The sequence below is a fragment of the Schistocerca piceifrons genome, chromosome 2 (genome assembly GCF_021461385.2).
Source record: "Schistocerca piceifrons isolate TAMUIC-IGC-003096 chromosome 2, iqSchPice1.1, whole genome shotgun sequence".
Taxonomy (NCBI): domain Eukaryota; kingdom Metazoa; phylum Arthropoda; class Insecta; order Orthoptera; family Acrididae; genus Schistocerca; species Schistocerca piceifrons.
Genome location: NC_060139.1, coordinates 1,119,745,072 through 1,119,772,992, shown reverse-complemented (window position 1 = coordinate 1,119,772,992; position 27,921 = coordinate 1,119,745,072). Strand labels below are relative to the sequence as shown.

General features: G+C 41.5%; 1 protein-coding gene across 1 annotated transcript in view; it reads left to right on the top strand.

Annotated features, from left to right (window-relative positions):
- Positions 1-9,590, top strand: part of LOC124776178 (molybdenum cofactor biosynthesis protein 1-like) — a 65,188-nt gene extending 55,598 nt beyond the window's left edge. Inside the window, exon 7 of the mRNA XM_047251013.1 lies at positions 9,550-9,590. Coding sequence (XP_047106969.1) covers positions 9,550-9,590 — 41 coding nt within the window. The remainder of the gene's footprint in view (positions 1-9,549) is intronic.
- The last annotated feature ends 18,331 nt before the right edge of the window (positions 9,591-27,921 follow it).

The window sequence follows — 27,921 nt, the reverse complement described above, 5'->3', positions numbered from 1 at the left end:
CGACCATCATCAGTTATTTTGCTCCCCAAATAGCAAAACTCCTTTACTACTTTAAGCGCCTCATTTCCTAATCTAATTCCCTCAGCATCACCCGACTTAATTAGACTACATTCCATTATCCTTGTTTTGCTTTTGTTGATGTTCATCTTATATCCTCCTTTCAAGACACTGTCCATTCCATACAACTGCTCTTCCAAGTCCTTTGCTGTCTCTGACAGAATTACAATGTCATCGGCGAACCTCAAAGTTTTTATTTCTTCTCCATGAATTTTAATACCTACTCCGAATTTTTCTTTTGTTTCCTTTACTGCTTGCTCAATATACAGATTGAACAACATCGGGGAGAGGCTACAACCCTGTCTTACTCCCTTCCCAACCACTGCTTCCCTTTCATGTCCCTCGACTCTTATAACTGCCATCTGGCTTCTGTACAAATTGTAAATAGCCTTTCGCTCCCTGTATTTTACCCCTGCCACCTTTAGAATTTGAAAGAGAGTATTCCAGTCAACATTGTCAAAAGCTTTCTCTAAGTCTACAAATGCTAGAAACGTAGGTTTGCCTTTCCTTAATCTTTCTTCTAAGATAAGTCGTAAGGTCAGTATTGCCTCACGTGTTCCAGTGTTTCTACGGAATCCAAACTGATCTTCCCCGAGGTTGGCTTCTACTAGTTTTTCCATTCGTCTGTAAAGAATTCGTGTTAGTATTTTGCAGCTGTGACTTATTAAGCTGATAGTTCGGTAATTTTCACATCTGTCAACACCTGCTTTCTTTGGGATTGGAATTATTATATTCTTCTTGAAGTCTGAGGGTATTTCGCCTGTTTCATACATCTTGCTCACCAGATGGTAGAGTTTTGTCAGGACTGGCTCTCCCACGGCCGTCAGTAGTTACAATGGAATATTGTCTACTCCTGGGGCCTTGTTTCGACTCAGGTCTTTCAGTGCTCTGTCAAACTCTTCACGCAGTATCGTATCTCCCATTTCATCTTCATCTACATCCTCTCCCATTTCCATAATATTGTCCTCAAGTACATCGCCCTTGTATAGACCCTCTATATACTCCTTCCACCTTTCTGCTTTCCCTTCTTTGCTTAGAACTGGGTTTCCGTCTGAGCTCTTGATATTCATACAAGTCGTTCTCTTATCTCCAAAGGTCTCTTTAATTTTCCTGTAGGCGGTATCTATCTTACCCCTAGTGAGATAGGCCTCTACATCCTTACATTTGTCCTCTAGCCATCTCTGCTTAGCCATTTTGCACTTCCTGTCGATCTCATTTTTGAGACGTTTGTATTCCTTTTTGCCTGTTTCACTTACTGCATTTTTATATTTTCTCCTTTCATCAATTAAATTCAATATTTCTTGTGTTACCCAAGGATTTCTACTAGCCCTCGTCTTTTTACCTACTTGATCCTCTGCTGCCTTCACTACTTCATCCCTCAAAGCTACCCATTCTTCTTCTACTGTATTTATTTCCCCAATTCCTGTCAATTGCTCCCTTATGCTCTCCCTGAATCTCTGTACAACCTCTGGTTCTTTTAGTTTATCCAGGTCCCATCTCCTTAAATTCCCACCTTTTTGCAGTTTCTTCAGTTTTAATCTACAGGTCATAACCAATAGATTGTGGTCAGAGTCCACATCTGCCCCTGGAAATGTCTTACAATTTAAAACCTGGTTCCTAAATCTCTGTCTTACCATTATATAATCTATCTGATACCTTTTAGTATCTCCAGGGTTCTTCCATGTATACAACCTTCTTTCATGATTCTTAAACCAAGTGTTAGTTATGATTATGTTGTGCTCTGTGCAAAATTCTACCAGGCGGTTTCCTCTTTCATTTCTGTCCCCCAATCCATATTCACCTACTGTGTTTCCTTCTCTCCCTTTTCCTACACTCGAATTCCAGTCACCCATGACTATTAAATTTTCGTCTCCCTTCACAATCTGAATAATTTCTTTTATTTCATCATACATTTCTTCAATTTCTTCCTCATCTGCAGAGCTAGTTGGCATATAAACTTGTACTACTGTAGTAGGTGTGGGCTTCGTATCCATCTTGGCCACAATAATGCGTTCACTATGCTGTTTTGTTATCACTGAAATAACATCACATACCCTCTAAATTCGCTATGTTTCAATTTGTTTTCTCCCCACCTTCTGAGTGTCTCACTTTTTTTCAAGCAGTGTAATTTAAGACAGACATAAGAATATGAAAATGGGATGGCATATCACATTGCTATTCAACTATACCCCTAAGAAAATTGTAAAATAATGGAGAAGAGGAGGTGCACTATTACACTGACTAGAACGTAAACTTAAAGATAGAATTATATTGTGTAACCTATACCGATGACATAATACTAATTGACAAAAACATCACTGATGTGCTAAAGCAATTTGAAATATTAAGGGAGCAAGCTAGGAAAATTGGACTACTAATTTCACCTGGAGAAAAAATTCTTGGCTGATACCAAAATGGCACTGGGTGAACTTATATAGGAAATGACATAGTATTCGGTCTTAAAGAGTTTAAATAGTTAGGTGAAAAAGACCACTGAACATCATAATGAAAAGAAGGCCATAGAATCCAGACTTCAGAAAATACAAACTGTCTCTCAGTTAACTAAAAGTATTTTTCCTGGAACTCTAAAATCTAACATTGTACAACAGTGATCAAATTAGAATTTCTTTATGCATGAGAGAGACTCTTTGTCCAACACAAGACATGAAAACAGCAAACTGAATTAGAAGAATGTAAAATTGTAGTAAAAATCTTAGGTCCAAGAATAAAAGATGGAATACATCACACAGAACCCAGTGTGAAATCTCCAGGCAAATTCCTAAAAACTCTTGTTACAATGTGTCTCCAAAGAATCCAACTTGTGGGACATACAGAAAGAATGTATCCAAACAGGCAGCTCATTGGATTCCCACATACTTGAAAAATAAGATCCAACTGATGAAAACAAACAGGAAGAGACCTTAAGAAATTGGAATCACCACATTTACAGTATTCTGATGTAGTGATGAGTCACACAGAGTGCAGTTTCACAGTAGCTTGATCGATGCTTGTACTTGTGTGTGTAGTATATGCAAGTGTGTACAGCGTCTCTTCAGGTGCACTCACGATATGCTAATTTAGTGGCCGAGCAGTAAACCGGATCCCTACTTGGTTCCAGTGTGCTGTGCTAATTATTCTTCTTCACTTGACATTTATGCTTGGAGCTGCAAGAGAGGCCATTTTCCAGATAATGCCACAAAAACAACAAATTCTCAGATATCAATTTAACTTACACTCTTCAAAATCATAGACAACATTTCAAATTTAATATGTTGCAGAACACTTATTTCATTGGCTAAGTTAAATTTCGAGTGTGACATGCTATTTCGTAAAAAATAGCAAACGGTAGACATGGATGTTGTTGTGACTCTTTCCTAAGGCAACATTTGTGTATTACACTTGTAGAAGTGCACTGCAACATAAAACAGTAGACCGTAAGTTCAAACAATGGAAACTCCAGGTTGGAATATCAGTAGTGTAGGAAACGATAGAGTGCTAATTACCATAAAGATGGCACGTTAAAATGCAGACAGGCACAGTTAAGACACTTACACATAAGCTTTTGGCCACAACCTTTATCAGAAAAAGAAATAGAAATACACACCATTCATTCACACAAGCAAACACACCTCACACACACATGACCGCCAACTCTGACAGCTCAGACCAGAATGCTAGTCTGTAAGTTTGCTACACAATAAAATAATTATTCTGAGCTACAAGAAAAATGGATTCAAAGAACTAAACTGCTTGAAGAAAAAAAAGGGAAGCTCCCTAAAGCAACATAGTTTCACGAGTGTGCATACCAGTGGTAAATTATGAGAGTTGCAACTCTCTGAAATGGATACAAAGGCCACCAGATTGCATTAGCTTTGTTTGTGTCTCGGATTGTTACCATGAATGGTAGGAGCTATAAGAGATGTGAAGAGTGTAAGATGTTGAGTGATCCCTGTGAAGGACACAGATGCCCTGTACTTCTGTGAGTCAGCATTATCAGTGCGTAACAAAATTTGAAGGGGCCTAATTGTGTGTCTCCATTTGCCAGGCTGATTGAATTATGCAATATGCAGATTTGTGAGACATTCAGATGTGGTAGTGTCCCCATGTTGGACTGCTTGGGAACGTAAGGGCAGCATGCTTGTCAGCAAGCTTCCGGTTGACCGTGTCTGACGAGCCCATGGGAGAATTGCTGTAATGTACGCCGAGCACATTGTAACCCTTTCACACCTGCACCTGTCATGTGATCAGCAGTGAGTCACATTCTCCAAGACCCGCGATGACAGTTGTCAGTGAGTATGACAACGACATAGGGACAGGGCATGTGGGGCAGCATTGGATATGACTTTAGGTCACTCTGACAGCACAGCAGTATGTCATGGACATCCTGCATCCTCATTTGCTACCTCCATGTCCAACGGAGTTACAAGAGACAGAGCAGTGAAAACATATCCAGTTGTTGACTCACAAAACGGTTTTGAGCTGTGACGCATGTAGTCTTCAATGAATCATTCATACAAAAAGAAAAGAAGAAGAAGCTAAAGTCAGAATGTGAAAAAATTGGAGAATAAAATAGATATTTGAAGACTTCACACTTGAAACTCCCAGTTTTCCTATTGTGAAAGTGCCTTTATGACCATATGCATTTCACTGACGATAAACTTTTTTTTTCCCCTCTGGGTCTTGGCTCCATATTTTTTCATCCAGTTGAGTCAGAATACTTGCATAGTATTTGTGAGGTATTGTTTCAGTCTTGCAAGCTAATCTAAAATACAAATCCCTTTTGCATCCTAGAAAACAATGACCACTCTTTCTCTCCGATGAAGTCACCTTGGCTATTTTTGTGCGACTGCTATTTCATTTCGGTCGTCTCTCTTCCAAGGGAACAGATTGGTGCATAGAATCAATTGTGTGTCAGATTGTCCCAAATTGTTTTTCACATTAGGTTGTAGTCAGGCTTCAACAGACATGCCACTCGCTTTCTGGTACGGCCACGGCATCAACTGTTTTGCACATCTTTTTAATTACTGATCTTGCAATATCACACTGTGTTCTTTCTCAGCATTTTCATATTTGATTGTAATTCTAGGAAGTTGTTCATGAGTCATCTTACAGAGACATATGCCACATATCAATTCAGCCACCCATTCCTTAACTGTTGACTACGAAGGAACTCCCCCCATGAACCATGGACCTTGCCATTGGTGGGGAGGCTTGCGTGCCTCAGCGATACAGATGGTCGTACCGTAGGTGCAACCACAACGGAGGGGTATCTGCTGAGAGGCCAGACAAACATGTGGTTCCTGAAGAGGGGCAGCAGCCTTTTCAGTAGTTGCAGGGGCAACAGTCTGGATGATTGACTGATCTGGCCTTGTAACATTAACCAAAATGGCCTTGCTGTGCTGGTACTGCGAACGGCTGAAAGCAAGGGTTTCACAGCCGTAATTTTTCCCGAGGACATGCAGCTCTACAACTTGACTAGAAGAAGAGATCGGTTGCTAGGACATGTTTTGAGGCATCAAGGGATCACAAATTTACCATTGGAGGGCAGCATGGAGGGTAAAAATCGTAGAGGGAGACCAAGAGATGAATACACTAAGCAGATTCAGAAGGATGTAGGTTGCAGTAGGTACTGGGAGATGAAGAAGCTTGCACAGGATAGAGTAGCATGGAGAGCTGCATCAAACCAGTCTCAGGACTGAAGACCACAACAACAACAACATGAAGGAACTGACTCCTAATAAGTAAGATGATGCCTGTAGAAAAGTACAACAAAACAGTAATCTCAAAAAAGTTCAGGATAGACAGTACATTCTGTAGGACATATTAAAAATTATTGGTAAAAGAGACTTGGTGTATTAAATGCAGCTTTTGATTACATGATAATTGAATTGGATAGATAAACAATCTACTTGCTAAGTGGCAGCAGAACACACACATAAAAGAAGATTATAATTAAGCAAGCTTTCAGAGCGAGTAGCTCATTCTTCAGGCAGAAGGGTTGAAGTGGAAGGAAGAGGGGTGAAGGATAGGTCTAGGAAAAAGGGTAGATTTTGAGAAAGTTACCCAGAACCGCAGATCAGGGGAGACTTTCCAGATGGGATGAGAAGGAAACACTGATTCCACATCTACATACATACTCCACTAGCCACCATATGGTGCATGGCAGAAGGTACCCTGTCTCACTACAATAGTCTGAATAAAATTACTTGATAGTTGACATCAATCACTTGCTGCAACCATGTTGCCACATTGGCTACCAGCTACCGTTTGGTTACAGGTGACAACAAACAAGCGGTTCACTTCACAACTTATGTTAAATGTTTAAGACAGAGCAATTTTTCTAGTGGCTGGTGCAAGGTATGTCAGAAATGTTGGATACTCTGTCGACTATTGATTTAAAGTGACCAGTGACTGAACTGGGGCAGACGACCCGTTTTGTATCCCTGACTGTAAACTTGTGTCCTAACCCAGCCGAGAAAATTGTGGTCAACAGTCTGCAGCAGTACTAATATCATGATCGCTTTGTTCATGGCGATTAAAGCTAACCCTTAAGGGTAAACTCAAGACAACAAGAACTCAATTTCAGGGCTGAAAGCAAATTGAAATTTCTCCATGTCATTTGTTACCTGTAACTATCCTTACACTAGCTGCACATGCTGACATGTTAGAAACCAGTGAACAGCCCGTGTGGGCACTTGTTCGTGGATTATAGATGACTGAGGCAGATTCCAAATGAAGAAATAAAGACAGGAAGACAAATAAGACAAAATAGAACAGTCTAAACAATGATGAAAAATGATGCAGCAAAGTATTAAAAATAAAAAAATACATTTAAACCAATTAATTGAATGAAAATAATAATCACACTCTTTTGGTTAGATTAGAAATAAAAATTTTGCTACATTGATGAGATTCAAACCTATGACATGCTACACATTAGATTAATCTGCCAACCATTGTGCTATGCCACAGCACTGCATGAAGTATTTATATATGTGAATATAGTGACCCAGTTGCAACTATGAATTGTAACCTTAAAAATTTCAGTTTCACGCAGTGTAGTGAAAAGCTTATCTAATGTAAGATGATCTCTGTGAATATGATAACTATATGTATGATACTGAATTACACCTTGTGCTGAGTTATTCGGTAGTGTTTGGTTAGTGTTATGAATGAAATGTGTGTCTTTCATTAGCATTGTTAAAGTGTGTTGTTTTTGGTGTAGTTATCATGTATCATGAAATACATAATAAAAGTGTCGGGCTTGTAATTCGGGATACAAATACATCAAGAAAGAATGCTGAACCAGGAATTGGAAGTGACTGGCCAATTTTGGTGGAGTTTGGCAACAGCAGACAGTTCAAGTGTGACGCTGACTACTCTTATTGGCGTTTGAAGTGCCAACTATCAAGTAATTTTAATTCGACTGTAGTCAGTTCCTTTCCCGTTCCATCTGCCAATCGAGTGAGGAAAAAGTGAATGTCTATATGCCTCTCTATGAGTCCTAATTTGTCGTCTCTTATCTTCGTGGTCCTTATGCGTAATGTATGTTGGTGCAAGCAGAATTGTTCTGCAGTCAGCACAGTGTTCCTCAAAATCCCTCCAGGGATTCCCATTTGAGTTCCAGAAACATCTCCATAATACTTGTATGTTGTGGTTTCAACCTACTGTTAACAAATCTAGTATCCTGCCTCTGAATTACCTCAAAGTCTGCTTTAATTCGACCCCTTGCGGATCCCAGACACTCAAACTGTACTCAAGAAGAGATCACACTAGCACCCTATATGTGATGTCCATCACAGCTGAGCCACACTGTTGTAAAATCCACCCAACAAACGAAAGATGATTATTCGCCTTCCCTACCATGACCCTCACAAGTTTGTTCCATTTCATATCACATTGCAATATTATGTCCCGATATTGAAACAATGTGACTTCTTCATTCATGACACTACTAATGCTGGATTCTGGCATTATGGATTAGTTTTTCCAACTCATCTGCAGTAACTTATATTTTTCTACATTTAGGGTTAGCTGTCATTTATCACACCAACTGGGAACTTTGTCCAAGTCATCTTTTATCCTCCTAAATCACTCAACGATGACACCTTCCATACACCACAACATCATCAGCAAACAACCACAGATTACTGTCCACTTCGTCCATCAGATCAGTTATGCACATAGAAAATATGAGTAATAGCGCTCCTATCACGCATCTCTGGAACGATCCTAATGATACTCTAGTCACTGATGGACACTCACCGTCAGGATAATGTAGTGGGTTCTATTACTTCAGAAGTCTTTGAGTCACTCACATGTCTGGGAACCTATTCCATGTGCTTTTACCTTTGTTAAGAGTCTGCAGTGAGGCACTATGTCAAATGCTTCTCGGAAATCCAGAAATATGGAATCTGGGTTTGTGAATTTTGTGATGGCAAAGTTAGAGGAGCAATGCATCTGCATTAAATTTTGTGTGAAACTCAAGAAAACCTTTACAGAGACACACCAAATGATGCAGGGAGCCTATAGCGATGAGTGCTTAAGCCATACTCGGTGTTACGTATTATTCACACGTTTTAAAAATGGCTTTACAAAAGTCAAAATGATCCTTGTTCAGGACGCTATTAGATGTCCCCTGATGACGCTTGTGTCAGGAACGTCAACGAAATTGTGTGTGCCAGTCGAAGATTCACTGTCCGAGAGATTGTACAAGAATGTAACATTTCAATTGGATCATGTTATGAAATGACACAGCATCTTGGAATGCATTGTGTTGCCGCCAAGTTCATTCCACGGCTCATGAGTCAAGACGAAAAAAACTTTTTGGATCTCACAAATGAGAATGAGATGTTCCTTGCGAGAATAGTATGACCCCTGCAGACTTCTTTTTATTTCCAAAGTTGAAAAGGATGAAGTTTTGCAATGGTAGATGAGATAAAAGAAAATTCGCAGACGGCACTTTATGCGACCCAGCAAGAGGTGTGTCAAGACTGCTCCTGGAAGTGGAAATGATATTGGGAGCAGTGTATCAATTGTGGAGGAGAGTATTTCAAAGGAGACAATCCATAGTAACTAAAATATAAGCATAGAAAATTTTGTGGACAAAGTTCTGGAATTTTTTGAACAGACGTCGTATGACAAAAGAGCATGCTGAGTTGCCCATGAGCGATGCTTTGTTCTGATTTGTGGACATAAACTTATTGGTCTCTATGAAACTGATTAGATTCAAACCCAGAATATGTTCAAGAATTCTGCAGCAAACTGATGTTACGGGTATTGGTCTGTAATTTCGCGGGTCTGTTCTTTCGCCCTTCGTATATACAGGAGACGCCTCTGTATTTTTTTCCCGTTGCTTAGGTCTTGCTGCTGGGTGAGAGATTCACAATAAATACAAGCTAAGTAAGGGTCCAGTGCCATATAGCACTCTTTGTAAAACCAAATTGAGATTCCATCTGCAACTGGCGACTTATTTGTTTTTAATTATTTCAGGTGTCAGGGATGCTTACGAGGGTGGTTTGAAAAGTTCTTGAAACAGAATAGAAAAAAAGTACTTATGTCACTGAAACTTTTTTGTTTTTCAATGTACCCTGCTTGTAGATTAATTCACTTGGTCCAACAGTGTTCCAATACCTTGATCCCATCTCGACAATGATTTTCCTCCAGGCCTACAAAATAGTTGTCAACTCAGGCTATCAATTCTTCATTTAAGTGAATCTTCATCCACAAAGAAAAATTTTCAGTTTATGGAAGAGGCACGTGTGGCAACATTTCATACCTTAGTTTGTGTAAGTTTACCATGGCGTTGGCACATGCGTGCGAGCGTGCATTGGCTTGATGCTAGATGACGTTCTTCCTTATTAAACCTGGACTTTTTTGCATATCTTTTGTTGCAATTTGTCCAGAAGGTTAGCATAGTATTCTCCACTAATTGTTTGCCCAGTGGGGAGATAATGTACAAACAGAATCCCCTTCTCATCCCAGAACACTGATGCCATGATCTTCCCCGCTGAAGGAATTTGGTGGTGCATCCCAGAACACTGATGCCATGTCCTTCCCCGCTGAAGGAGTTTGGCGGCAGAGATTCAGCATGTTTCCACTGCTTTGATTGTTGCTTTGTCTCTGGGGTATAGTAGTAAACCAAAGTTTCCTCGTGGTCACAAACCAGCACAAAAGATCTTGTTTGTTTCTCCTAAAACAGGCCAAACATTGTTGTGATATGTCCATTCTCATGCGTTTTTGACCCAGTGTCAAGAGTTGCGGCACCCATCTTGTGAATACCTTTCAGATGACATCTGTCAAGCGAGAGCAATTTCATGCACTCTAAATTGGTGATCGTCCTTGATCATTATGCGCACTTTTGCAATGATTTCTAGAGTAGTGACACATCTTGGCTGACCTATTCATGGATGATCATCATCTAAGCTCTCCTGACCAAATTTAAATTCATTTACCCACTTGGCAACAGTTGAAGACAAAGGAGCAGAGTCCCCTGGTGTATTCTGGAAATCGGCATGAATATCCTTCGCTTTCATACCTTTCTTTATGAAGTACTTAATCACTGCTTGAATCTTGACCCGACCCCCCCTCCCCCCCTCGTCTTTGCAGATCACTACACAGGAACAGCAACAGAGCCGTGTCACTGCCACAGCTCTCTTCCAAGAGCACTGACATGGCACGTGTTTACAGGTAACAGTCCAACGAATATCATGTGAACAACTTGTGCTAGCGCTGGCCTCTTGTGGTGATTGTTGTTAGGTGTCTTTGTGCTATTGTTAAATGATGGTATGTTTATATGATTCTCTTGCATGAATGATTTCTTAAATGCAAAATTTAAAACATTTATCTCCTACTGCCACACCAGACTGGTCAAGTGACTTGATGGAAACCTTTGACTCACTTAGTGATTTTACATAGGACAATAATTTCCCCTGCTTCTCAGCCAGATCTTTTGCTGAGGTATGACAGTGGTAGTAACCTTTCCTTGTTGCCATTTGGCATTCTCTTTTGAACCAAGAGTGCAGTAGCTTTTCCTTCCTCAGTATTTTCCGAATTTCATTGTTAAACCACAGTGGCTCTTTTGCATCCTTAATTCGTTTACTAGGTACAGACTTGTTGAGAGTGCAATTCACGATCTGTTTAAGCTTTGACCATAATCTCTCTACGTCCATCTTAATGGAACTAAGCGATGTCAGTTCTGTCTAAGTGAGATGCTAACATCTGCGTATCTGCTCTTTCTGGCATGAACATTTTCCTAGCCTTCTTGACTGATTTATTAATTTTTGTAACCTTAGTTGTTATGATGTTATCATGATTATTAATCCCCATCTCTATGCTGAAGTCATTGATGATATCTGGCCTGTTTGTAACTACAAGGCCTAAGATATTTCCATTGCATGTGGCATGCCAAACTAGGTGCTCAAGACAATTTTCGAAAACCACATTCAAAAGTGCTTCACAAGATTGACTGCACCCCCTGCAATGAAGCCATAGGCTACCATCTATACTCAGTAGGCTAAATTCACCTCCAACTAGTATTGCAAGATCTAGGTATTTACGTGCTACTGTCTGTAGACTTTCTTTGAATGGCTCCAAAACTGTCATAGCAGAACCGGGTGGCTGATTAAAACGTCCATTAATTAACGTGATTTCACGTAGACTTGTTATACGCAACCAGATAACTTCACTGTCACAATCAGCTTTGACCTCAATAGAGACAATGGACACTCCCTCTCCTACAGTGTCTAACCTGCCTTTCCGATATATATTCCATTAATCACTAAATATGTCAGAGATTTCTACTCTGGGTTTCAGCCAGCTCTAAGTCTCTGAGAATAATTTGAGTGCGAGACTTTCCTGGATGGCAGTAAATTCGGAAACTGTGTTACAAGTACTTTGACAACTGATAAAATTTTGACAATCTACACTGGAGTGAATTCAAAAGATGAACCTCAACCAACATTGAATGTATCTTGGTGATAAAGAGCCCAAATAAATAAATTGATGACTTTATTCCATTTCATCTGATTGAATGAAACACACACAGCATAACTACTCAGAAAACAACTATAGTGCTGATTACATTTACTATCACACATGTAGCACTCTGAGAACATTTCACCTTGTCATAGTAGTCCTGTGATTTGGAACTAGGCAGTGCTTCATTTCACAAAGCGAAAGGAATGGCTTCTGTAAAAAAAAAAAAAAAAAAAAAAAAAAAAAAAAAAAAAAAAAAAAAAAAAAAAAAGAAGAGGAAATAGTGGTTGCTGGTGTTTTTAACACTATCATTCAATTTAGTTCTTACTGTGAACTTTGCAGCTAGGATATGTAAATGCTCTGAGACTGCTATTGATAATATCTTTATGAACAAATCTAGGGGAAAAAAGTCATATCACAAAACCAATAGTAAATGGACTATCTGATCACGACGTGCAGCATCTTGTGTTAAATGTTGAAACTTGTCAGGACAAAAAAATATTAAATCTGAGTACAGGAGGATAATAAATAAGCCAGAAATTGAGGAATTCAGGAAATTCCTCAAAGACATGAACTGGAGAGATGTTTACCTGACTCAAATGGAAAATACAAAGCATTTATTAATAAAGTTACCTCCTCATTCGAAAATTGTTTTCCTCTAAAGGTAACTCAAATCACACAGAAGTCAAAAGATAAACCATGGATTACACAAGGAATAAAGATATCATGTGGGGCAAAAAGGAGACTGTATCTACTATCTAGGAACATTTCTGATATTAGCATTGTAATGCATTACAAAGAATACTGCAAAATATTGAAGCAAGTAATCCAGAAATCGAAGTAGCTTTGTTAAGAGAAAAAGATAATTGTATCGGGCAACAAAATAAGAACTGTATGGGATATAGTGAAGACAGAGATAAGTGGGGCCAAAAAGGAAGTGGAACAGATAGCTCTAAAAGTACATGAGACTTTGGTAACAAGTGCATGTAGTGTTGTAAATCTCTTAAGCAAGACTTAATTTTTGTTACTGACAGCTCGGGGTTATCAGGTTCGGTGAATGGTGCAATGGAGTATCTGGGACCAGTCTTTGAAGAACATCGTGTAGAACCTATTCCAGGAACTTTGAATTCCAACCATTGCTTCTCAGTATACTTACTCCTTAATGAAATTTGTTGCAAGTTATATATCTATATTTCCAACAAATAGCTCAATACATATTATCAATACTAGGAATAAGAACAATCTACATAAAGACCTAAAATCACTTATGTTGGTCCAAAAGGGGGTCCAATATTCAGGAACACACATTTTCAATAAATTACCAGCAACCATTAAAAACTTGGTTTCAGATAAAGCACAGTTTAAACAGAGTTTGAATGACTTTTTGATAGGCAATGCCTTCTACTCTATAGATGAATATCCTAACAGAGACTGTTAGGCCAGCGTAAGTAAAAATATGTTAGATTTAAGTTTTGACAGCACTTGGTTGCAACAGTCAATATTAGGTATTTTGTGTATGATAAATTTATTAATAGTGCATAACAATGTTTTATTCTGACAGCGTATTAATTCTGTAAATATTAGCTTTTCCAGTTTACTGTATTGTATTCACCTATTTTGACAATCTCGTGACAAATGATCAGGGTAGTATTCATTATATTAAAATGTTTTGTGTTATACATTCTGACATGTTCCACACCCTCGAGAATCATCTCATTTTTTTGGTGTATGTAACGAAAACTGAATCAAATCAAATCCAATAACCATCTCTCGTCACGTAATAACTTCACTTCTTCTTCTTCCCTTGTCGTCTCCTGTTTTTCCAGTACTCGTCCATCTCCTACTCATGTTTTTCCCCCTTTATTCTATTCGTGTTGTTCTCAATCCCCTATTTCTTCTGCATCGAAAGCCTTTTATTTTTATTTATTTATTTATTTTTTATATCGAAGTGAGTCTCTACGGACTGCGTGGTAATAGCCGACTTCACTCTAGTGTCCAGGTCTTGTTCTTGCTCCAGCTTTGACTTCCTGCCAGTATCTTCTGAGCCCCTCCAAGAAGTGCCTTTTTATGCTCTTCAGATAATGGTCCTCACTGTCTTTCGGATGTTGATGCCATGTTAAAACCTTGGTAGTTGGTCACCAATCTTCTAAATTTGTTCCTTTCAGGAATTTCTCTCTGAGATACCAATCTGCTTAAGATCTTTTTCACATTCTTTGAACCATCTCAGCCTCGTTTTCTTAGATAGGATGAAACTCCGTATTCTTTTTGTTAGTCAATCACCATCCATTTTCATGAGATGACCATAAAATAACAATCATTTCTTCGTAATTGATGCTGTGATAGGTTCTGTCTTGCTGCACGAGTCCTCATTTGCTCTCATTCGCCATTGTCCATCGGCCCATCTATTACCTTAGGATTTTCCTTAATATCCTACACTCACGCTTTTCCAGCCGCTCAGCTTGACCTTGTCTATTCGTGGTCAAAGTTTTGGATGCCCTCAGGTTTTACAACTGTATTATAATGTTGTAACTTGGCCCATATACTCATAGACTTTTTGTTGTAAGTATTCTTTGTCAGTTGGTATGCTTGGTCTAACTTCCTCATCCCGACAGTTGCTTCTTCTTTTAATCCATTCTCTTGGTGGATGACTTCACTGAGATACCTGAAATTCTTAACTCATCCGATTTTTTCCCAGGTTGGTTATCATCCATTCAGGTCCGTCACAGATGTTCGTCATATATTTTGTCTTTTGAATAGAGATCTGGAGTCTAACTTTTTTCAGCAATTTCTGACAGCCTATTTATCTTGTTGACTGCTGACTCTATGTTGTTAGCAAAAATGGCCAGGTCAGCCGCAAAATCTAAGCAGTCAATGCACACCCCTTTGTTCTTAGGACCAAGTTTGAACCACTCTTCATTTGTTTCTTCTTGGGCTAATAACTTTCTCCACTCTCGAATGACCTTTTCCAAGACACAATTGAAAAGGAGAGGGATAGTCCATCTCCTCATCATATGTCCGTTCTGATTGTAAAGGGTTCAGATACCTCACCCATAAATTTAATTTTTGACACTGTGTTAGTAAGAGTTTGTTTGATCAGCTTTCTTGATGTATTATCCACCCCAAACTTTTCCAAAATATTCATTAATGCCTGTCAGTCGATGGAGTCATATACTTTCTGAAAATCAACAAACATGACCACATAGTTATTTCTTCCATTTTTTTTGTACCTGATGATGTTCTTCAGGTTAAAGATCTGTTCTGTGCAAGAATTGCCCTTTCGGAAACCAGCTTGATAGTCCCCAATCAGTTGGTTACAATAATCTTCTATTCTATTCTGTATCACTTTGGAGAGAATCTTATATGGAACAGATACTAATGAGGTACCCCTATAGTTATTGACATTCTATTTATCACCTTTTTTGTGTAGACAATGGATTAAAGCTGACTGCCATTCAGTTGGTATCATCCCAGCTCTCCAGATCTCCTCAAAAAGTTGGACTAGTATATCTAGAGTTTCATTATTTGCCAGCTTCAGTAGTTCCACCACTATTGAATCCTCTCCAGCTGCCTTATTATTCTTAAAGTTGTTGATGATCTCTTTGGTCTCCTCTTCACTAGATGGAGATGAGGGGTAGTTTGTGGATTGGGGCACATACAGGGAATCTTTCTTTCGGTTCATCACAATTAAGTAGGTTTTCAAAGTAACAAGACATGATCTTGCAGTTTTCTTTGTTGGTCAGGCCGAGTGTGGTGTGCATACTGTAAGACCTACGGTACACACACCATCAGATTATTTGACTTGTTGCTATAATGAAGTAAGCGAGTGTCAGCAATATGTCTCGTGGTCTTATCATGGCGTGTTTATCTTCTGCCATTAGGTCAGACGATAGAAATGCCACTTGCATGCTTAGAGTTGCAGATTGACAGTGACCAACTTTAAACAGAACTTGATTAATTTTCACACACATTTATTAAAATAATAACAAATATAAAAATTACTTAACTTGGTTCTGGATGCTATTTACAATTGACAATCTGAAGTTCCTTTGGTATTGGTACCTTAATCTTATTCTCACATATATCTCGGATACTTGACAAAAGTGTCTATACATTTATCTTCATGGCTATGTACAGGAATATGGTAATCTTATTAGGTGCAGACTGAATCTTGACTATGGACTGGTATAGACAATTGTAAAACTCGTACAGACTGGTACAGACTAATGCAGACTGGTACAGACTAATGCAAACTGGTGCAGACAAATGCAGACTGACTGATCGAAGGTCTTTACACTCATTATAATACCTCGCACATTCATGTATCACTGCGCAAGTGTGATGCGTGAGGAGAAAGTGTTCTATGTTAGCAGCAATCTCATTGGCTGCGTTACATATTAATACGTGGATTAGTGGAAGCAGAATTTGGTCCGTCTCTATGGCAGCGCCATCTCGTCGTGCGGAGATGGACGAGCACTGCGCCTGCGTTGTTGTGCCTAGCGGGGCGCACTCTAGTGGGAAATTTGTGTACGCGCTGAATACGCGGAACTATGTACACAACACTGAGCTTTTCATTTTCGCCTCTAAAACAAAAACTAGGGGGTCGGTATCCTTTCAAATTCGATTTGAACGTCTGATAGAAGTCTCTGACATTGTTTATCTGGAAACGTTGATCGATCTGTTCTAACTGCTGTTTCTCATGCAATTGCTTAGCCCTTCATGGAGTTCTGGCTGCATATTTTCGAACTTCATGGAATACATCAAAATCATCAGGTCTCCTGGTAGAGTTCCACTTTTTCCATGCACTTGCTGTTTGGGCCACCACCTCACCACAAACCTCATTCCACCATGTATGATTCCTCTTTTTAGCTGTCAGGATTGTAGTATTAGCTGCTTGTTGGATCATGGAGGCAATGTCTGCCCATTTATGGGATTCAACTGTCAGTTACTGGTGGCATTGTTCCAATATGTTTTGATTGATTTTGAGCTTCGCAATATCATATTTATGAATTTTATTTCCAGTTTTCACGGTCTTATTGAGAGGGATGAAATTAATTTTGATCTTGGAGAGGTGATGATCCTTTTAAATTCAGTATTTTATCTGTAAAAAGGTTTCTTTCTATTATTTCTGATTGTTTGATGTTGTTTCTTTCTTATTTCTGCAATCCATGCTATCATTGATTCCTTCTTCCAGAACTACTCATTCAGTAGAGGTCTCTAAAAAAAGATTAATCTTCTTTTAGCCATTACTTCTGATATTTTCTCAAAATTTTTGTAGATCTCCTCATTACTTCTCATTTTCCAGCCATCTGTAGCTTGTATTGCAACCATTATTTTCTAATAATGCTCCTTTGAGGAACCTCTGTTCTGTCCAGCTTATAGTTCATCATTAGGCATCCTCATCCATATAAACATCCTGGTCATACCACTGTGGGATAGTGTTTTAGTTTTGTTTTTTAGTTGTACATTTCTTGTTGTAAATATCCTTTGTCAAACGATTTGCTCTCTCCAGTTTGCTGACTCTTGCATCTACTGTTAATTCTTCTAGTCCATTTTGTTGCACAGTTTGTCCAACATATTTAAATTTACTTACTAATGCTATTTTACGTTTTTGTTTTTCTAAGAATGTTGATGCATTGCTTGAAATTGTCATCAATGTTGGTTTTTCGGCTGAAATTTTGGGACCAGCTCTCTTTGCTATTTCTTCCAAAAGATTTCTTTCAATAACTGTCTGTCAGATTTTTTGAAAATATATCAGAATCATCTGCAGAAGCCAGGCAGTTTACCTTAATTCCATTTGTTTTTCGTCCTAAAATTATTGGTTCAATTTTGTGATTTTTTTCTCCAAATTCCAGATACTTTCTATTTTTTCTAGAATGCAGTGTTACAGTAAAGGTGATAAACTGTCCCCTTGTCTAACACCAGTTTTTATTTCAAATGGTTGAGATACTTCTCCCATAAATTTAGCTTCAGTCATCCTATTTGCTAGTGTTTTGAGGGTTATGTTTGCTTTAACACAAAATTCTTTGATGATTTTACCTATAATTTCTCTGCCTACCAAATCAAATGTTTTCTTGAAACCAATACATGATACTATTATAGTTTTGGTGATTAACAGTCTGTGGAGAATTATCGATTTTCTAATAAACATCTGTTCTGTGCAGGGGCTTCCCTTTCTAGAGCTCCTTGAGATTCTCCCAGTTATTTGTCTAAAGTTTCTACAACTCTGTCCAGAGAATTTTTGATAATATTTTGTGTACCACTGGCAGAAGTGAGGCATCTCTGCAATTGTTGACATTTTCTCATAGCTGTGGATTAATGCTTTCCATAATCTCTTCAGCTTTCCAAATGTTCTCAAACAGCAGTTTTAGATCATTTGTGTGTTCTCACTATTTCAATAATTTTGCTGTAGTGGAGTCTTCATTTGTTGCTTTGAAGTTTTGGAATGATTTGATGGCTTCATGAATTTATTGCTCTGTTAGTGGAAAATCTTCCTCCAGATGTTGTGGGACTGCTATTATATATTGCTACAATTTATTTATTTATTTCTTGTTCCGTAGATCCAGTTAGGAGTCAATCACAAGGATATGGAACGTGTCAAAATGTGCTGTTATTATTATTATTGTTGTTGTTGCTGTTGTTGTTAGGTTGCCTGTTCTTCAGCACTTTCTTTCTGTTTCCTTTATCTATTTGCCGCCATTTTAGCCCATTTACCGGTATTTTCAGCTTGTTCTTCACTTATTTGACCTTTTGGTGGCTCCTCTTGAAGAGATCTTATTTCTCAGCATTTAAAATTACATCATCTGCTGCTCCTTCGCAACTGAATTTCATCATGTCCAGTCTAGTTTTTTCATTCATTTAACCATCCATCTTCCTTGACTCAAGATCCTGAATTTTCATCCTTAATTCTTGAACAGTCTCATTTCTCTTTTTACGTTTTCCACATGAAGAAACTTTTGGTGCTCTAAGCTAAGATTAGTATCAGTTTTTTTATTTGTTTCTGCCTATGGCTGCTATATCTCTTTAGTTAGAATATTTTCTCTCTCTGTATTTGATTATAGTCTAAGTCTTAATATTTTTATAAGTAATCAAAATATTCACGGGTATGCTGCCGGTCTATAGTGTCCAACGGGCACAATATTTCGGCGATCAAACACGTCGCCATCATCAGGTGAACTGACGGACTGAGCTCCTGTGAACGTGCCGGCACGGCGATCCGTACGCTATGGCTGCTCAGAGGGAACTGGGTTCGGTCGCGGCGGCGGCCGATTTAAATACCCTCCGCCCGCGGCGCGCTCCCTCCGCCGTCCGCGCCCAGCGCCACGGTCGCGCGGTGGAACAGATTGCGACGGCGTCTGAGATGACGTCGGTGTGATGGCTCTGTCCGCCGTGGTCGTCACAACTATACGTCTGCTCGATTTACTCTTGATTAACCCGATCGCTGGTTCCCAAGCCTTGCTAAGATTATAGCCACAGTCACGGTTTATGAGGTCGTCATTGGTGCGAATTTCGATGGCCTCTCTAACAACGCTGTCCCAGTATCTCGACGTCTGTACCAGAATCCTCGTGCGGTCATACTCCATGGCGTGATTTTCCGACAAACAATGTTCAGCGACCGCCGACTTGCTCGGATACATCAGTCGAGTGTGCCTCTGGTGTTCACGGCATCGATCCTCGACGGTACGCATCGTCTGACCAATATACGACTTGCCACATTGACACGGAATCTGGTACACGCCGGCCTTCCTCAAACCGAGGTCATCTTTGGCGCTCCCCACCAGTGCACGAGTTTTATTTGGAGGACAAAACACAGTTCCGACCCGGTGTTTCTTCAGAATGCGGGCGATTTTCCCCGAGAGTGCGCCTGTGTATGGAATAAGTGCAGTGCCTACCTCCTCCCTCGTGACTTCATCCATCTCAACAGGTTGTGCTGCAGTGGTTGGGCGGAGAGCACGTTGAATCTGCCACTCTGAGTACCCATTTTTTCGAAATACAGTTCTCAGATGTTCCAATTCCTGGGGTAGACTCTCTGCGTCAGAGATAGTGCGCGCCCTATGTACTAGAGTTTTAAGTACCCCATTCCTCTGTGAAGGGTGGTGGCAGCTGTCTGCATGCAAATACAGATCAGTGTGCGTAACCTTCCGATACACCCCATGACCTAGGGTGCCGTCAGCCCTTTTCTTGAGCAAGACGTCAAGGAAAGGTAATTTACCCTCCGTTTCAGTCTCCATAGTGAATTTGATGTTGGGGTGTATGGAGTTTAGATGTGTAAGGAAGTCAAGGAGTTTATCCATACCATGTGGCCAGATGACGAACGTGTCGTCCACGTAACGGAAAAAGCAAGTAGGTTTCCATACGGATGACGACAGGGCTTCCTCCTCGAAGTTCTCCATGTACAAATTCGCTACCACCGGTGAGAGTGGGCTACCCATGGCGACTCCCTCCGCTTGTTTGTAGTATTCTCCATTAAAAAGAAAATACATGGAAGTCAAGACAGCCTAAAAAGTTCAGTGGTCTTCTCGTCAAACTTCTGACTAATCAATTCTAGTGACTCTCGCAGGGGTACCCTCGTAAACAAGGAAACGACGTCAAAACTCACTATGATATCTGACTCATCCAACCTGAAGCTATCAAGGCGTTTAACAAAATCCACGGAATTACGGATGTGATGAGGGCATTTACCCACATAAGGACTTAATATTCCCGTCTGGTATTTGGCCAACAAATATGTAGGTGCCCTGATGTTGCTGACAATGGGACGTAATGGTACCCCCTCTTTGTGAACCTTCGGGAGTCCATATAGTCTAGGCGGTACCGGACCTTGGGGTAACAATTTCTTAGCGTCACCCTCCGGTAAATCTGCGTCCTTGAGAAGCGCCCTCGTCTTGTTCTCCACCTTCTTTGTAGGGTCAACGCAGATCTTCCGGTAGGAGTCGTCATTTTGCAGGCTCTGCATCTTATCAGTGTAGTCCTTATGGGAGACAACAACTGTAGATTGCCTTTGTCAGCCGGTAAGACAACAATTTCAGAGCGCTCCCTCAGATCACGAATGGCCGCCCTCTCTTTACTGCTGATATTTAACTTCATCGGCTTGGATTTCGTCAACGCACGACAAGTTTCACGACGTGTTTCCTCGGCTGATTCTGGCGGAAGTCGAGCTGCAACCTGTTCAACAGCACTAACAATTTCTGCGACCGGAGTGAACTTGGGGGTGGGAGCGAAGTTGAGACCTTTCTGCAAAACTGAGACCGCATCATCACTCAACACCATGCCACTCAAATTGATGACAGACTTGCACGGAACCTGCAGGGATGGTTTGTCAAGGAGACGTGAGAACATAGCTGTTTGACGTCCTGTAGCCTTCTTATGGGCGGAATCACCTGACACCATCAATCCAATCCCAGGAACAAGAAGTGAACTTACTAGCCAGTTGCAAATGTAGTTTGAGTAATTCCTGTGAGATAAACTCAAGGCTCCGGCGGGTGAATTGCACTCTCTCACGTACCAATGCGAGGCTGGCTCGTTTCTTGATTCTCTTAGCTGCTGCAGAATCGATGTGATGCATAACCTTAGCAAAATTTGGAACAACATTCTCGGAACGACATCTCTTTAGAAAGGCAAGAGTACTTAGCAAACGACATCTACGGTGGCGCAACTTTTCAAATTTCTTCATGCTGCGATACATCTCCTCCCCGTAAAGGTGTATGATGTGATTCTTGAGTTTCTCCCGGCGTATTTGATAATCAAAATATCCACGGGTATGCTGCCGTTCTATAGTGTCCAACGGGCACAATATTTCGGCGATCAAACACGTCGCCATCATCAGGTGAACTGACGGACTGAACTCCTGTGTACGTGCCGGCACGGAGATCCGTACGCTATGGCTGCTCAGAGGGAACTGGGTTCAGTCGCGGCGGCGTCCGATTTAAATACCCTCCGCCCGCGGCGCGCTCCCTCCGCCGTCCGCGCCCAGCGCCACGGTCGCGCGGTGGAACAGATTGCGACGGCGTCTGAGATGACGTCGGTGTGATGGCTCTGTCCGCCGTGGTCGTCACAACTATACGTCTGCTCGATTTACTCTTGATTAACCCGATCGCTGGTTCCCAAGCCTTGCTAAGATTATAGCCACAGTCACGGTTTATGAGGTCGTCATTGGTGCGAATTTCGATGGCCTCTCTAACAACGCTGTCCCAGTATCTCGACGTCCGTACCAGAATCCTCGTGCGGTCATACTCCATGGCGTGATTTTCCGACAAACAATGTTCAGCGACCGCCGACTTGCTCGGATACATCAGTCGAGTGTGCCTCTGGTATTCACGGCATCGATCCTCGACGGTACGCATCGTCTGACCAATATACGACTTGCCACATTGACACGGAATCTGGTACACGCCGGCCTTCCTCAAACCGAGGTCATCTTTGGCGCTCCCCACCAGTGCACGAGTTTTATTTGGAGGACAAAACACAGTTCCGACCCGGTGTTTCTTCAGAATGCGGGCGATTTTCCCCGAGAGTGCGCCTGTGTATGGAATAAGTGCAGTGCCTACCTCCTCCCTCGTGACTTCATCCATCTCAACAGGTTGTGCTGCAGTGGTTGGGCGGAGAGCACGTTGAATCTGCCACTCTGAGTACCCATTTTTTCGAAATACAGTTCTCAGATGTTCCAATTCCTGGGGTAGACTCTCTGCGTCAGAGATAGTGCGCGCCCTATGTACTAGAGTTTTAAGTACCCCATTCCTCTGTGAAGGGTGGTGGCAACTGTCTGCATGCAAATACAGATCAGTGTGCGTAGCCTTCCGATACACCCCATGACCTAGGGTGCCATCAGCCCTCTTCTTGAGCAAGACGTCAAGGAAAGGTAATTTACCCTCCGTTTCAGTCTCCATAGTGAATTTGATGTTGGGGTGTATGGAGTTTAGATGTGTAAGGAAGTCAAGGAGTTTATCCATACCATGTGGCCAGATGACGAACGTGTCGTCCACGTAACGGAAAAAGCAAGTAGGTTTCCATACGGATGACGACAGGGCTTCCTCCTCGAAGTTCTCCATGTACAAATTCGCTACCACCGGTGAGAGTGGGCTACCCATGGCGACTCCCTCCGCTTGTTTGTAGTATTCTCCATTAAAAAGAAAATACATGGAAGTCAAGACATACCTAAAAAGTTCAGTGGTCTTCTCGTCAAACTTCTGACTAATCAATTCTAGTGACTCTCGCAGGGGTACCCTCGTAAACAAGGAAACGACGTCAAAACTCACCATGATATCTGACTCATCCAACCTGAAGCTATCAAGGCGTTTAACAAAATCCACGGAATTACGGATGTGATGAGGGCATTTACCCACATAAGGACTTAATATTCCCGTCAGGTATTTGGCCAACAAATATGTAGGTGCCCTGATGTTGCTGACAATGGGACGTAATGGTACCCCCTCTTTGTGAACCTTCGGGAGTCCATATAGTCTAGGCGGTACCGGACCTTGGGGTAACAATTTCTTAGCGTCACCCTCCGGTAAATCTGCGTCCTTGGGAAGCGCCCTCGTCTTGTTCTCCACCTTCTTTGTAGGGTCAACGCAGATCTTCCGGTAGGAGTCGTCATTTTGCAGGCTCTGCATCTTATCAGTGTAGTCCTTATGGGAGACAACAACTGTAGATTGCCTTTGTCAGCCGGTAAGACAACAATTTCAGAGCGCTCCCTCAGATCACGAATGGCCGCCCTCTCTTTACTGCTGATATTTGACTTCATCGGCTTGGATTTCGTCAACGCACGACAAGTTTCACGACGTGTTTCCTCGGCTGATTCTGGCGGAAGTCGAGCTGCAACCTGTTCAACAGCACTAACAATTTCTGCGACCGGAGTGAACTTGGGGGTGGGAGCGAAGTTGAGACCTTTCTGCAAAACTGAGACCGCATCATCACTCAACACCATGCCACTCAAATTGATGACAGACTTGCACGGAACCTGCAGGGATGGTTTGTCAAGGAGACGTGAGAACTTAGCTGTTTGACGTCCTGTAGCCTTCTTATGGGCGGAATCACCTGACACCATCAATCCAATCCCAGGAACAAGAAGTGAACTTACTAGCCAGTTGCAAATGTAGTTTGAGTAATTCCTGTGAGATAAACTCAAGGCTCCGGCGGGTGAATTGCACTCTCTCACGTACCAATGCGAGGCTGGCTGCTGCAGAATCGATGTGATGCATAACCTTAGCAAAATTTGGAACAACATTCTCGGAACGACATCTCTTTAGAAAGGCAAGAGTACTTAGCAAACGACATCTACGGTGGCGCAACTTTTCAAATTTCTTCATGCTGCGATACATCTCCTCCCCGTAAAGGTGTATGATGTGATTCTTGAGTTTCTCCCGGCGTATTTGATAATCAAAATATCCACGGGTATGCTGCCGTTCTATAGTGTCCAACGGGCACAATATTTCGGCGATCAAACACGTCGCCATCATCAGGTGAACTGACGGACTGAGCTCCTGTGAACGTGCCGGCACGGAGATCCGTACGCTATGGCTGCTCAGAGGGAACTGAGTTCGGTCGCGGCGGCGGCCGATTTAAATACCCTCCGCCCGCGGCGCGCTCCCTCCGCCGTCCGCGCCCAGCGCCACGGTCGCGCGGTGGAACAGATTGCGACGGCGTCTGAGATGACGTCGGTGTGATGGCTCTGTCCGCCGTGGTCGTCACAACTATACGTCTGCTCGATTTACTCTTGATTAACCCGATGGCTGGTTCCCAAGCCTTGCTAAGATTATAGCCACAGTCACGGTTTATGAGGTCGTCATTGGTGCGAATTTCGATGGCCTCTATAACAACGCTGTCCCAGTATCTCGACGTCTGTACCAGAATCCTCGTGCGGTCATACTCCATGGCGTGATTTTCCGACAAACAATGTTCAGCGACCGCCGACTTGCTCGGATACATCAGTCGAGTGTGCCTCTGGTGTTCACGGCATCGATCCTCGACGGTACGCATCGTCTGACCAATATACGACTTGCCACATTGACACGGAATCTGGTACACGCCGGCCTTCCTCAAACCGAGGTCATCTTTGGCGCTCCCCACCAGTGCACGAGTTTTATTTGGAGGACAAAACACAATTCTGACCCGGTGTTTCTTCAGAATGCGGGCGATTTTCCCCGAGAGTGCGCCTGTGTATGGAATAAATGCAGTGCCTACCTCCTCCCTCGTGACTTCATACATCTCAACAGGTTGTGCTGCAGTGGTTGGGCGGAGAGCACGTTGAATCTGCCACTCTGAGTACCCATTTTTTCGAAATACAGTTCTCAGATGTTCCAATTCCTGGGGTAGACTCTCTGCGTCAGAGATAGTGCGCGCCCTATGTACTAGAGTTTTAAGTACCCCATTCCTCTGTGAAGGGTGGTGGCAGCTGTCTGCATGCAAATACAGATCAGTGTGCGTAGCCTTCCAATACACCCCATGACCTAGGGTGCCGTCAGCCCTTTTCATGACCAAGACGTCAAGGAAAGGTAATTTACCCTCCGTTTCAGTCTCCATAGTGAATTTGATGTTGGGGTGTATGGAGTTTAGAATCTGTTGGTTGGGTAACAATAATGAGTCCCTGACTACCAATCCATTCTGTCAAAGCCGCAAATCAATAGCACTTCATACTTGTGGTGCAAGCTTTAGGCATTTCACCCCATGGCTTGGTCTTCAAAAGTGAAATAATTGTGGTTCAGGACGTGATAGGGTAAGGGGATTAGGAAAGAGGTGGTGGGTTTGGTATCAGGAGGATGTTTGGAAAGTGAGGCCATGGGCATGGGGGATGTTGTAAAATGATGTTGCATCCATAGTAACCAGCAAGGAGTCATGTGGTAGCAAAATAGGAACTGCAGAAAGGCGGTGAAGGAAGTGAGCATTGTCTTCATTGTAGGATGGGAGGTTACAGACAATGGTTTGCAAGTGATGTTCAGTAGGAGGATTGTACCCAGCCACAGTTGGACAAGTGGAGAGACCTGTGTAGTTGGGTTTGTGTAGTTTGGCGAATAGGTAAAAAGGAAGGAGTGGTGTGAGGAGGGAGATTGATCCAGGAGTCAGGTTATGGGATGGACTTAAGGTCTTGGAGAGCTGCTGGAGTCTTGGAATTCTAGGATGTGATCATGGTTGTAAGGTTTGTATGCAGAGGTGTTAGAAAGTTGGTGAAGACTCTCAGCCACATAGTCACTATGATTCATTAACACTGTGATGAAGCTTTTATCTGTGGGAAAGATGATAAGGCACGGATTGATTTTCAGGATATGGGTAGCTGTGTGTTACATAGGAGTGATGTTGGTCTCATTAGGGAGGATTTAGGAAAGGAAAGTAAGGCCGGGTTAGAAGTGACGAATTCCTGAAAGATAACCAAGAGATGACTGGCTGGAATGGGAGGTTCAGGGTGGGAGGGAGGCTGGAACTGTTTTAAGCAAGGTTCTATGTGAGGTTTTTGTTGGCTGTTATTAGTGGGATGCATCATCATCATCATCATTTAAGACTGATTATGCCTTTCAGCATTCAGTCTGGAGCATAGTCTTGATCTATTTCTATAGTTTTTATACCCCTTCCCTTCCAACACACACACACTAGCCACCAAGGAAGAGCCTACAGCTTTGATTCAACACCCCCCCCCCCCCCCCTTCCAGTCATACCCTCATACCTCCCTAATGCACATTGAAGAAATTTCCATTGCAGAGATTAGGTAAGGAAAGAAGGTCCTTTACAAGTCCAGCACACTTGAATTTAGGTTTTGGGCTAAAGGTGAGGCCTTTAGAAAGTACCAAGACTTCTGCAGGGCTAAGAGTTGTGGCAGAAAGGTTGACAACAGTTTTACAGGATTGGTGTTTAGGATGTATATATCTCATGGATGATGGAGGAATTTGTTACGATTGTGGAAGATGGAGTAATGAACAAAGCATAGTTAGGGAGGTATGAGGGTATGACTGGGGGGGGGGGGGGGGTTGAATCAAAGCTGTAGGCTCTTCCTTGGTGGCTAGTGTGTGTGTGTGTGTGTGTGTGTGTGTGTGTGTGTGTGTGTGTGTTGGAAGGGAAGGGGTATAAAAACTGTAGATATAGATCAAGACTTCACAATTACTAGGAGGTTTAAATGGGTGGGTGTTGTAATAGATATGTAGAGGTGGAGGTGATGAGGCTTGCACAGGATAGATTAGTATTGAGAGCTGCAGCAAACCAATCTTCAGACTACCACAGCAACAACAAAAAGGTCATAAGATGGAAACAATTTTGCGTCGTAGTATCTCCCTCTGTTTCCACTCCATGTAGTTTTCACTTGTGGTAATGTGGCGTGTGTACAGAGATTTATCGGGTGTTGTTATTTTTTATTGTACTGTATTAACAGGATTTATCAAGAATGGTGATAACATCAATTTGTGACAATAAATCTTTGTCATGTGTAATCTATAATACTGTTGTTCCATTTGTAATAAACAATTTCTTTGATGCTGTTTTCCCAAATAAGCCTAAATTTTACTGTTATTCACATGGACAGAGGCAGAGTAAGACATGGGAGATAACTTCAGCTGATCTTCGAAGATCAGTTTCTTGAGACAGAGACAGTGTCATTATTATTATTGTTATTGTTATTGTTATTATTATTATTATTATATTGAATTATTGTTGACTAATACCCCCTAAAGTAGAGCAGTAAAGCACCATCAATTTTGAAGGCTTTTTTTCTGTCTCTTTCATTTGTCTTTCAAAAACTTCTCATATATTCATTGTGATTCTTCTTCCTCTCTTCTGTACCGTTCTTCCCCGTTTCCTTCTCTTTCAATATCTGCTGAAATTTCTGTTTCCAAGTTTTTTACTCTGTATTTTTTCCTGTCTGTGATGTCTTCTGTGGAGATTTTTAGTTTCTTGAGGTCCTCCATGGTT